At 48.6% G+C, this 12375-nt stretch overlaps 7 protein-coding genes across 7 annotated transcripts; 2 read left to right on the plus strand and 5 right to left on the minus strand.

Moving 5' to 3' along the window:
- Nucleotides 1-87: 87 nt before the first annotated feature.
- PGRI_006280 (MAPEG family protein) lies at nt 88-585 on the minus strand (the record flags this gene model as incomplete). Its single annotated transcript, XM_040788341.1, has 1 exon — nt 88-585. The coding sequence occupies one exon, from the start codon at nt 583-585 to the stop codon at nt 88-90; it is 498 nt and encodes a 165-aa protein (XP_040652113.1).
- Nucleotides 586-1259: 674 nt separating this feature from the next.
- On the minus strand, nt 1260-2500 carry PGRI_006290 (NAD(P)/FAD-dependent oxidoreductase; the record flags this gene model as incomplete). Its single annotated transcript, XM_040788342.1, has 3 exons — nt 1260-2249; nt 2305-2381; nt 2431-2500. The coding sequence occupies 3 exons, from the start codon at nt 2498-2500 to the stop codon at nt 1260-1262; spliced, it is 1137 nt and encodes a 378-aa protein (XP_040652114.1).
- Nucleotides 2501-2946: 446 nt separating this feature from the next.
- On the plus strand, nt 2947-3345 carry PGRI_006300 (uncharacterized protein; the record flags this gene model as incomplete). The annotated part of the gene is made up of 1 exon (XM_040788343.1): nt 2947-3345. The coding sequence occupies one exon, from the start codon at nt 2947-2949 to the stop codon at nt 3343-3345; it is 399 nt and encodes a 132-aa protein (XP_040652115.1).
- A 173-nt stretch (nt 3346-3518) lies between these two features.
- PGRI_006310 (uncharacterized protein) lies at nt 3519-5615 on the minus strand (the record flags this gene model as incomplete). Its single annotated transcript, XM_040788344.1, has 1 exon — nt 3519-5615. One exon carries the CDS (start codon nt 5613-5615, stop codon nt 3519-3521), a length of 2097 nt encoding a protein of 698 aa, XP_040652116.1.
- Nucleotides 5616-5905: 290 nt separating this feature from the next.
- PGRI_006320 (fungal specific transcription factor domain-containing protein) lies at nt 5906-8466 on the minus strand (the record flags this gene model as incomplete). The annotated part of the gene is made up of 5 exons (XM_040788345.1): nt 5906-6941; nt 6991-7115; nt 7180-7230; nt 7293-7415; nt 7468-8466. 5 exons carry the CDS (start codon nt 8464-8466, stop codon nt 5906-5908), a joined length of 2334 nt encoding a protein of 777 aa, XP_040652117.1.
- Nucleotides 8467-8870: 404 nt separating this feature from the next.
- Nucleotides 8871-10098, minus strand: PGRI_006330 (uncharacterized protein; the record flags this gene model as incomplete). The annotated part of the gene is made up of 4 exons (XM_040788346.1): nt 8871-9273; nt 9323-9767; nt 9820-9856; nt 9907-10098. The coding sequence occupies 4 exons, from the start codon at nt 10096-10098 to the stop codon at nt 8871-8873; spliced, it is 1077 nt and encodes a 358-aa protein (XP_040652118.1).
- Nucleotides 10099-10533: 435 nt separating this feature from the next.
- On the plus strand, nt 10534-12355 carry PGRI_006340 (flavin-containing monooxygenase; the record flags this gene model as incomplete). Its single annotated transcript, XM_040788347.1, has 4 exons — nt 10534-11363; nt 11424-11957; nt 12010-12146; nt 12219-12355. 4 exons carry the CDS (start codon nt 10534-10536, stop codon nt 12353-12355), a joined length of 1638 nt encoding a protein of 545 aa, XP_040652119.1.
- Between the last annotated feature and the right edge of the window lie 20 nt (nt 12356-12375).

Below are 12375 nucleotides of genomic sequence, written 5' to 3' on the forward strand. Positions count from 1 at the left end.
TTTTATCCGACTGAGAAAGTCGGACATTTGCGTTCTCGTCTCTAGCATTATGTTACTCTGCTAATACAGTATCCTTCATAATACATCTCAACCCAATAACTCTTCAGCCTTCCACAACAAGAAAAAGCAACTCGAATTCCCCCACCACCACGCCAATGCCCTAATCCAACTCCACGTAGGATGATCCACAAGAATATAAATAGCCCCATACGCAACCCGCGCAATAGTATACGATAACGCCGCAGCATTAACCGTCTGCGCGGGAACACCAGCCATCGACGCAAAGAGCACGCCCGCAACCAACAATGGGAAATTCTCCACCGCGTTAGCATGCGCCGACTCATTACGCTTCAGCATGTCCAGCTGTCTGCGCGTGATCTTGCCTTCGCGTACAGCAATCTCGCCGTATTTGGCTAGGTCTTCGCGAGGCGAGACTTGGTGGTCTAATCCGTACCATTGTTTTAGGGTACGCGAGGAGAGGAGGCCGTAGGCGAAGATGAAGTTGAATGTTAGGAATATAGGGCCGTGGTTTTGGTTGGGGTTGATGGAGGCGCGGAGGCCTAGCGTTGTCAAAAGGGATGCCATTGGAAGTTATACAGGGGGTTTTGTGTACTCTGTATAAGAAAGAGAAGAAGGAAAGAAGAGGAATTAGGGGTTGATATAAGCAATGGAACTAAAATCTCACCTCTCAACTGATGTCTTCAATGTTATTGGTTGAGGCTTACAGGGTTGGATTTGCTTGAGCTTCCCCCGCCTTTGTTTTCTTCCTTTCTTCTACTGCAATAGCTCGAGCTAACAATTCACAATGGAGAAAAGTTGCGTTGCATGTGGGTGGACATCTGACCAACAAAAGCAATGCCATTATACAAGCCACCTTAAACACTTCCACGGCCTCTCTACACGGGCGTGTCCATTGGATCCGCCGTGATATACTTGACTGGGAATATGCTGCTTTCTTTTCTATTTGGTATGAGTATGTTTCGGCGTCTTTTGGATTAACAGATATGAATATCGAATGGAAGAAGTTGCTCCGGGAGCGTCTGGGTTTCCATGGCGAGGCGCATGAAGATGCTAAGGCATTCTGGACCGGATTTTTGTAATTTAAGACATCCAAATCTGGAGAAAGGTGAAGAAACCTTGCAGAGACTGTCCTAGATAATCTTGCATCAAGTCAGAACATGCGCTAGAAACCTCTATTTACTTATGTAGGTCCAGATGTCTGGTATGTATGTACAAAACGTCTATAAGCCAAAATGCAACTAACGGTATAAGATACCATCAACCATCTCACCAATTGCCAAACAACTCGTCAAGCCGGGGCTCTCAATCCCCAACAAATTGACAAACCCAGGCAAACCCTCTTCCTCGCGGATAATAAAGTCCTGGAACCCTTTACCCTCATTAACAGCACCACCCCTCCCCAATTTAGGACGAATACCACAATAATCCAACGCAATAGCATCAACATCAACACCAGGCAAATAAGCCTTGATCTCCAACAACGCACGCTCTAAACGCGCAGCACTCGGCACCAAATCATCAGGACTATCCACCCACTCAACATCCGGACCAAACCGCACACGTCCACCCATATCAAGCGTCAAATGCGTGCCCAGCCCCCCAGTTCCCGGCAAAGTAGCCGGGTAAACCAAAACCGAAGTCTTTGGTCTAGACGCCGCATACGAGAAGTACGTGCCCTTAGCATAATGCGGAACGAAATGGCGTTCTTCCGGGAGGAGAATGTTACTAATAGCACACGCGCCGTGTCCAGCACTATTAACCAGCGTTTCAGCCGTAAAGGAAGTAACAGAACCATCCCCTGACACAGCGGTGATCTTATATCCACCACGGCCGCCGTTGATAGCCTCCACGTCCGTCACGCGCGTCTTAAATGCGATATCGCCCCCGCGATCCTCAAAGTCACCCTGCAGATACGTCATTAGAGAATGACTGTCCACGATGCCGGATGTCTCGCTCTCGACAATGCCTGCGTCAGCCTTTACGTCCGGTTCACGGTGCTGCGCTTCCTCGCGTCCTATTAGTCGTGTCGGCGCGTCTAGTCCTTGTGCGTGTGTGTGCACTTTCAGACAGGCTTCCCATTGCGTGGGGGTTTGCGCGACGATCCATTTCTTCGTGTTGCGGTGGGGGATGTTGTTTTGTGCGCAGAGGTCGTAGAGGAGGTTGCGGCCGCGGATGCAGAGGTTGGTTTTGAGGGAGGTTGCTGGGTAATAGAGGCCTGCGTGGATTACCTGGTGAAGTGTTAGTTTTGGGTGTGGGGTAGTGTGTTGGGGGGTAAGTGCATACCTCGGAGTTGCGACTGCTCGTCTCTGTCCCTGGTGCGTCATGTCGCTCTAGTAGAATTGTCGAGGTGCCTTCGTGAGCTGCGAGTTGTCGTGCTGTTGCGAGGCCGACGACGCCTGCGCCAATTACCTTTCGTTCGGATTAGTTTTGGGTCTGTCTTGGAGATCTGTGTACTGTACCGCATGGGTGAAATCTGCATTGGTGGATCGCGTGGTGGAAAAGCAGCGAGTTAGATTGTTTCTAAGCTTGAACTGCTTAAGAGCACGTGCAGACATCTCGCAATTGACCAGCAATCTGCGAGGGAACAAGAAGGCCAAGGTCGATCTTCCCCTCGAATAACCTCGGGAATGACGTGACGCGCGAACACCCGAACCTCAAAAGTATTTGACCATATAAAGGAAGTATAAAGAACATACGAGACATCTATAATTACAACAAAGAGCCAAAAGGAAAATACCGAGAAAGAAAATAAAGGCAATTGTTTCTAACAAAGACTCGACATAAACCAGACTAACTATTTAAACGATCAATTCACCTGCCATAATGTATCTCAATCCATCAATCCCAATTACCTCCCCAATTACCTTCAAACTTCATACTTAATACTTCATACAAACCACACCATCAAACCATCCCATCTACAAGATGTCCTTAGGTATGTTCTCCCACGCAGATGGCACCAACATCCCCGAGCTCACCACCGACGAATTCGTCCATTGGGTAACAGTCGACTTCACTAAGTTTGGCGGACGCACCAAGCCTAATAGCGGCGAGAGCATGATGCGTCTTATGGCCGAGCAGTGTCGATCCGGAGTAGCCACTATTACATCCATGCCTCAGCACCACAAGCAGAAATGCTGTCTCTCGTTGCCTGTTGTCGGAGACGCGGAGCTCGTGCGAGTCCATATTTTGTGGCGGGCTGCTGAGATTGCGGATTGGCATTGGGAGGAGATTAGGGCTGGGAGGGAGACGTTGGATACAGATCAGATTTTGGGGGAGACGGCGGCCTCGTGGTGGAATTGGAATAAGATTAATGGGGAATAGTATGTTTTTAAGATTGGATAGAATGTTAGTGAATTTATTGTCGAGTTGAGTCTATAAACTCTCAGTACTATGTAGAAACTAATAGGAATGTATCTTCGGAATTCTAGTGACATCGTCGATTCATGAAAACTAGTGAACATGAACATTATAGTCGAGTACGTGGTATATAGATTCTAGTCATTCTCTACAAGTCCCAAAGTAACCCGTCCATCACTCCCCCGCAAGGCCAAACGACTCCTTAATGATTCCACCTTCTCCCTCTTCGCCCACTTCCTCACATCGTCATCATCCATCTGATCCGCCACCTCCAGAATCGGCTGCGTCTCTTTCGAAACAACCTGCGCCACCGTCTGCCAGTAACTCCCAATGAATGAGATCTCGGTCGATATCACAAACATAACGACGACTACCATCATGATAACCGAGTGAATCACAATAAGCGCCATCCCCAGCACGAAGAATGTCCATCGCACCGGAATTGTCGCGGTGAGCGAGAACGCCGTCGTGGCCACGACTGGACGATCCAACTTGATCAGTTGCTGGTAGTATGCCATCTGATAGATACGGGTGAGTACGGCCTGCAGGGCTAACGCCGGACTATTCGTCGTAATCAGGGTGTCCTGGAACAGATCTACATGAGTCATATGGGCGTTGCCGAAGCTGGTGACAATGATTTTACGAGAGAGGATGACGCTGGGGTCGAAGTTGAAGCTCGAGCCGACAGAGTTGGGGAAGCTGACGGAGATGGATGAAAAGAAGTTGGGCTCGGCTCCGAGTGCTTTACCAGGAGCTCCTGGAGTATTTGGTGGAATGTGGAAGTCTTCCCATTTGGATCGGGGGTCTAACGTGAGGATGCCTCGGTGATTGTTGGAGATCTTGTTGTCCAGGGATGATACACCTAGTTGGAGGCGAGAAGGTGCGGTGTTGTAGCTTCCAACGTGGTGATCCCAGGTAGTCTTGGGCTCGAGATTGTCGAATGTGCTGTTCATTCCGACAGTGACGGTTTTCACAGCGAAATTTGTGAGGCAGGCGGAGATGCGGAAGGCTTCGACGTTTGGTGATCCATTAGAGATTATTGCCCAAGGGTCCTCGGTTCGGATTGTCTGCAAGGTTCGAATGTGGCTTAGTGTGTCCAGCATTGCAGCGTCTGAAATGATGTCAAGGACTAGGAACAAGGCCGAGGACTCGGGAAAGCCGTAGGGCTGGATCAGGGGGTCTTCGTTGAGGACCGTCCAGTTTGTGGATATTTTGGGGACGCACAAGCTAGTCTCGCCTTGCGTCTTGGTTTTTTTTTCTACTGGGCTGGGTAGTCTGCAGGTGAAGTTGATATATGGGTGAGGATATGAGTCGAGTAACAATGGATAGGCCAATTCCTCTGTGGGAATCTGTCCGGACAGGCGCATATAGTTCTGCACGATCGAATCTAGACTCAAGTTACTCAAGGGCGGACTTGAGCAGACGACCCGATGATCCATGACCGGCACTGGACCGTGGAGGCGGCGTAGTTTGGTTCGTTCTGCCTCCTCCTCGAAAGGAAGGAAAGCTCGAAAAGTGTGCCCGGTATCATGGAACCCCGATCGATCATCAAAAGACTCCTCCAGCTCGGCGAATGTCCAGCTGGCCGCAAAAGGCATCGACCATGCAATGTCAGAGATATCTGTGGTATGTAGGATACTGACATTGGTCGAGTTGCTGCGCTGGGAGAAGGTTCCATCGCCAAAATCAGCCAGGAAGATGGTGGACAGAAACTGGGACGCTCCTGTCACCAGGACCTCGGTGAGCACCAGCGCATAAATGAAGCGCGAGAGGTGAGGCTGGAAGTTGGTCGCAGTCCAAAAGTTGCTAGGGGCTACCTTGACTGCCCGGAGCATGGAGTACAATGGACCCTGTAGGAGAGGGGTGCCTGCAGTCTCCAAAGCAATTGCTGCGACCATAGCCGTGGCAAGACCGGCCTGAAAAGCCACCACCGCTCGAATAGAGGCGGTGCATACTGTCACTAGTTGCGCTGCCCAGCCTGCATTGACGATGCGCAGCCAGTAAACATTGGGCTCTCCCCCGTTGATAGCTTTCATTGATTCATGCCAGAATAGGGCCAAAACTGCCACTGCAAGCAGAAGGAGCGGAAAACCGAGGAATATAGTCAGAACACTGGTAGTATCGATTCTATGCCAGATATTGCTTCGCTTGCGGGGCTGTTCCTCTTCAGCCTCATTGTTCGGGTGTGCGTTGAGGGCTTCTAAAGGGACATAATCCACTGTATCAGGAGCCATGGTACATAATAGTATGTAAGAGTAAATATTTAGACAGTCGGACGTAGCATCATAAATATATGAATTCTATTCGAGGTTTTATTTTGGCCCCTGTAGCCAAGTCTTCAAGATCAGCCCTAAGCTAAGTGAGGCGCAGGTCCAATCAAGCCATTGTGGCTCATTTTTGCTTTTTCTTGCAATTAAAGTCCTCTAAGCCACAACCGTTGACTATTCAGGCAGACTCGATATGCCTTACTGCCAACACAACAAAAAAGGTAAACTAGAATATAATTTATTATCCAGTTGAGATATCACTCCACATCCATAAGAACATCACTCATTATGTATAAAATATACGAAAACTGCTTGACACTCCATTTCCCAGAATCCTTGAGAAGCGAGGCATAATCAAGTAGGATTCTCCGCGCAGACTGATACCCACCGTGGAAAGGCAGTCCACGCAGGTATATAGTAGCCCCATTTCGAATAAAGTTAACAGCAGGATCCGCCGACGCAAAAGTCTGGCTTCCCCCAGGCTCCATGAAACTTGTAAACCCATCAGTCCCTACCGACCTCCAATCAACATCATCCATCAACTCCACAGACCCGGCAGACGGCGAAGTTGTAGACTCCGATGCCGTGAACGTATACAGACCGAGTACCAATCCCGCCGAGAAGAGCGAAAACATAGATTGGAACGTGGGGTGGTCGGAGGCTTTGCGGTTTGCCATGACTTTGTAGATATGCGCTGCGTGTAGACAAGCGCGTCGTGCTGCAGGTGTCTGCGACCACTCGCGGATATCGTCAAGGGCTTTACGCGCGGGAGCTGGGCCTGCGCGGCCGGCTGCGAGGTCGAATATTTGGATATCGGCTGTCAGAGTCATGCACATGTTGTGCCATGTAATGAGAGCGTTGGGGGTTAGACGGTCGAGGGTTTCGCCGTAGTTTGTTATTAGCTGGGATTGGAGGGAGGGGAGGCATCTGGCTCGGCCGTCCATGGCGTAGGTGTGACATGGAGCAAAGGGGTAGCTGGCTCTATTTGAGAGGAGGCGGTGGTAGGATTCGGACTGGCGAAGTTGAACTATTGCTAGTACTGCTTGTATACAAAAGTCGTCTGCGGGGGATTCTAGTGTGGGGATATTGATGTTTTCGGATGGGGCGAGGATTGTTGATGAGAGGATGGAATTGCCGCTACGGATTAGGTGTGTCCATTGGATGGAGGAGTGGGCGCAGAAGAGAGATTCGCTGCAGGGGAGGATGAGTTGGATCGAGTCTGGGACTGCGATTGGACCTGTTGAGAGGAATGAGGAGTACCAAGAGTCCAGGAGCAGTAGTCCGATGATTATTCTTGGGGAGATTGTTAGTGATGTGTTGTATGGGCGGGACTGCGGCATACCTCTTGGTTGATTCGACCTTGCTCCAGGATTTCCATCTCATATCAATATCGGGGATTGTTTCAAACAAAGTCATGTCAAGGCTCTGTCCCTCGCTGGCTGAAAATAAGCCATGTCTTTGGGCGACCTGCAGTAGTTGCCATCAGAATCATAGCAATAGAGAAAAACAAGAAGGCTCTTTACAAACTCACAGACATGACGTTGATATAAAGAGGTTGACACTGTTCCAGGTGTGCCTTTTCCTACAGAATGACATCGATTAGTACCTGAATTCAGCAACCTTACTCGCGCAAGTGATTCATACCCCAGTCAAACCAGCTAGGTTTATTAGAAGCAAAGCTGTTGCAAATAATGTCATAGTGCCGGAAGCGCTGTCAACTCCCATCGAGCATTGAGCAAATTCAGCTGTCACCTTTTCCAAAGTGCCCTAATGCCTGTCAGTAGGCTACATGTATAGTGCTTCGCAATATTTGACCCACCGAGAAATTTCTGGACACAAACGCAGTTGTTCCTTTCGTACCAAGCAATGTCATGCCAACCAGCGTCATAACATATAGGAGAGATGGTCGCGCCTTCTTTGCCGAAAAGGTCGGCTGATGGATAAATGGTAAGAGCGGATTGAAAAGACGGAAAAATAAGTCTAGGGCCATATCAAAGATCTCAGCAGGAGGGAAACCAGAATGATTCAAGGTCGAGGTAGGCGCGATTGGAGCAATGATCCTATCTGTTGGAGATTGTATATGTGCAGAAACAGCTATTGATCCAAAAGCTGCCTGTAGGCGCTGTCTGCAATCCTCATCGAATCCGCACCGCGATCCCTGAACAACACTTGGCTCACTCGGAAGATGTGATGACTGCGCGGAGAAGATATTATCGACAGTCGACATGGCGATATCCCGCCATAAAGTGTTGATAAGACGCCCAGTATTCGGCGGTGCTAACCAGCACTGCTGGACTCTAGCGAAGCGTTCATTGGGAATGCTATCGCGGTCGACTGAATGTCGATCCTGCTCTGGTGTGAGAATCAAATTGTCACCCATTAGAGGGAAATGGCTATCGTGCATTAGATCTACTGAGTCATTTAACTTCGAATCTGGGTGAGGTTCAAGCCACATTTGTAGCATGTCTTTTGATCCAGGGTCGAAGGCCAAGCCAGCTTGATGCGACACTTGATCCGGCATGGCTGCATTCCACCCAAAGTACTGCTGGTCGTTAATCATCGCGCCAATGTCTGACTCGGCGCGGCCATGGTGGGCTGAGATGTCGGCTAGGTAATCTAGTGAGGATGGGAGCCCGGCTGATGCATCTCGAGTGGTAGATAGAGGTGGGATCTGTGATTCTGTGCTGACAAAACCATTTCCTGGGATCATTGATGTACCGGCAATTACTGGCTGTCGATGTGGCGCTTCCGATGGACCGGCTGTTGCATTGGCTTGATTATGGCCCTTGGCATGTCGGCTCAAAACATCGCTGTACATTGTATTTAGGGATTCGAAGAATTTTTTATTACAATTCTGCAGAATTTACCTTCGAGAGAAACGCTTGTGGCAGACATCGCATTCATATGGGCGTTCTTTGGTGTCTGTTTTGCCTGTTAGAATTGCTCTTGCAGGGGTTCGTCGTAACTGACGCGACCGCTCATGTCTCTTATAATGTTCAGTTTTTTTAAACACCCGCGAACAGATTGGACATTTTTTTAACACCATCACGGCGCTCTTAGGACGATTACGGTACAATCTCTCGAGACTTGCCCCGGAAAAGCACTCGAGGGGAAAAACATCTGAGTCAGCAAGTCCGGGGTCCACGGGTGATAAGACACCTTATATAACAGGCATCTATGGTCTGTTTGCCTTGAGTTTCTGTTGAAGGCATCTATTTAGCCTCATTTCAATTGATTGCTCTCTTCAACTAATCGAAAATCTGTATCCACCGTAATATTTCCATCGCCATGCTCTCTCTTCAGTCCGCTCATCTCGACTTGTACGTCGCGTGTACTCAATAAGGACTCGTCCCAGTCAAGCGGCGTTGGTTTGCGAACAAAGATCTTTTTCTTCGCTGACTCCTGGTTGCTTGAAGTCTTAGCATATCTTCCCGTACTAATGCCAAACACACGAGCGAGGAAAGACCGAAGTAGCGGATGTAATGTTGGAAGACAGGCGCATACGATGCCGATGGACGGCTCAACGCTGGACCAGATGAAGACGTCGCCCATGATCCAGGTGACATCGGCCGAGTTTTTGAGGAAGGTCATATAATAGATCCGGACGATGCTTGCAATACAGACACTGTGATATATTAGCTTGAGTCAAATCCATTTGGGTCGGGGTGACATACAATCCTCCAAGCAAAAAGATACCGGATAGCATAACTTTCTGTGTCTTTCGCATTTGAAGCTTCCACACAAGGGGGATTGGGACCAACAGAATGATACCATCCGTAACCACATTTGCCGCAGCGTTACCGATGTAGAACGGGTAGAGGTTAAAGATACATACTCCTCCACTAGGGTCTGCATACTGCGTCCAGTAGTATGACACTGGTCTGCAGCAAACCAGGAAGGCGACCATGCAGGAGACGAAATATCCGGTCGTCAAAAACACACAGAACCACATTGAATATGTCATGCCGAAGATACGTCGATAGAAGAGGAGAATCGATAACTTTATAAGTGGAACGGTGACCACGTAGACCAGGACGTAGGCGAAGAGAATGCGCATCATTTCCACGACTTCGGGGATGGGAACAATCCATACATGTTTCCCGAGACCATGATATCCACCTATTTTAGTCAAGTTAGAATTGAGGCTTTGCGTCAAAGGGTGTATACATACCAACCACAGTCAAAACAAGACTCGCAGTTACAGACAGCTGTAGATTTGTCAGAAACAAAGTCATTGACGGTTTGTGCGACAACATACAAAAGCAGCCACAATCATCCAATCATCTGCAGCTACTTGCACAATTTGTACTCGAAATCTCGTATAGAACCGAAGACCAACAGCTATCGCTGCAAGAATAAAGGTTGTGATGACAGCGGCATTGTTCCGTAAGCCATGATCGGCGGATAGATCCGTCCCGGGTGGAGGTTCCCCAAATGGGCTGAGAGCCATGGAAAAGAAATTCACATTCGAAGTTGAATATACAACATTCGAAGCAAATTTGATATCAATTCCATTGTTGAAAATTTCCTCGGGTTTTAAATTTTAAAAGCCAAGAACGGCCCCCGGATGACAGCGTCAATCGACGATCCACTTCATCGTCCATTTCCCGCCATCCTGTTCGCCCCCGATGGGACCGACTCAAACATATCAACCTATGACACGGCCCCCTCATCCCACCCGCGAAGGATTCAGGTCTAGTCAAACGCCGGCTAAAGCTACTTACTTATTACCACCACTATCATGGCAAAACTTATGGAGACTGCCCCTGAATCGGGACCGGACTCTTCCCGTCTTCCGTCTTCCTATAAGGGCAAAAGAAACAGACAGGGCCAAAAAAAAAAAAAAAGTAAACCCTTAACTGCAACCTGTTGACCAAAATCCACCATGCCGTCTAACGAATCCCTTTATAACGAGGCTATCAATGTCGATCCCGGCCAATATGCATTCAAAGAGCGTAAGCTCCGTGTTATCTGCATAGGGGCGGGGTTCTCTGGCCTGATCCTTGCTCATAAACTGAAACACGAACAGCCACTTGATTTCGTGGACTTTACGATCTACGAAAAGAACTCCGAAGTTGGAGGCGCATGGCTCGAGAATGTCTATCCCGGTGTTGGATGCGATGTTCCTGCCCACAGCTATGTCTTCCCATTCGAGCCCAATCCAAACTGGTCCAAATGCTATGTTGGTGGTGCCGAGATCGAGCAATACATTGTCAACACGGTAGACAAGTACGGATTGAAAGATCCGATCGTGTTTGATACAAAGCTCGTCAAGTCTATTTGGAATGAGGAGCGAGGTAAATGGGCGCTCGACCTCAAACAGAATGACAAGTCTATTCAAGATGAAGCCGACGTTCTCATCGATGGCTCTGGTATTCTGAACCGATGGAATATGCCGAACATCCCCGGTTTGGACAACTTCGCTGGCAAGCTTGTTCACACAGCTGGTTGGGACAAAACGTACGACTGGACTGACAAGAAGGTCGCGGTCATTGGAAATGGCTCATCCGCTCTTCAAGTTGTTCCTGCACTCCAACCAAAGGCTGCAAAAATTGTCAATTACATCCGTAACCCAACCTGGGTCTCGGTCAACCTCTGTCCAGACATCACGAAAGATGGAATGGGAACCAACTTTGAATATACCGAGGAAGAGAAAGCGCAGTTCCGAGACGACCCACAATCATTCCTGGAGTACAGGAAAAAAGTCGACAACTCGTAGGTTGCTCACTGCTTCTTTTTTATTTGAATCGGACTAACTATACTAATCATAAATAGTGTCAACACCGTCTACCGACTGATGTTATCTGGCTCTGAGCATAATAAAATGTTATACGATGCGATCTCAGGACTCATGCGCCAACGTCTCAGTCAGAATCCCCACCTGATTGACAAACTCATCCCGAAGTACGAAATCGGATGTCGCAGACTAAGCCCTGGAGATGGATATCTCGAATCGATGCAGCAACCAAATGCCGAATGGTGCTTTGAAGGTATTGAGGAGATCACCAAGACCGGCATTCGCACAGCCGCGGGCGAAGAGGAGTTCGACTTGATTGTCTGCGCAACTGGCTTTGATACCACCTTCATTCCTGGATGGGAGATGGTGGGTCGAGAAGGTCGACGACTCGACGTGGAGTGGAAGAAGACACCCGAGGCATACTTCTCTATCTGTGCCGGCGGAGTACCAAACTACTTCATATTCAATGGACCCAACTGTCCGATTGGCCATGGAAGCGTGCCCCAGATGATCGGCTGGACTGCTGATTACATGCTGAAATGGGTGAAGAAGATGGCTCGGGAGGATATCAAGTGAGCATTTTGTGGGATGGGATACATGGGCTCTCAACTGACTTCTGAACAGGTCCGTCACAGTAACCGATTCCGCTGTTCGAAACTACAACCGTCGTGCGCAAGCGGGTCTAAAACGCACTGTCTGGAGCAAGGCTTGTCATGCTTGGTATAATAACGGACAAGCTGTTACGGCGATGTATCCAGGCAGTGTGTTACATTATAAAGGCAAGTTTTACAATGGTAGAAATATCTCTTGATGATATACTGACTTGATAATAGTGGCTATTGAAGATATTCGGGGTGAAGACTTCGATATCAGACACAACAACACCTTGGATCCGTTCTCGTATCTTGGAAATGGAGAACTAGAGTGGGAGAGACAAGATGGTGCGGATTTGTCATTCTATTTGAAATAGATCTAAGATGGTATACCTAC

This window comes from Penicillium griseofulvum (genome assembly GCF_001561935.1).
Source record: "Penicillium griseofulvum strain PG3 chromosome Unknown contig_79, whole genome shotgun sequence".
In the NCBI taxonomy this organism is placed as follows: Eukaryota; Fungi; Ascomycota; class Eurotiomycetes; order Eurotiales; family Aspergillaceae; genus Penicillium; species Penicillium griseofulvum.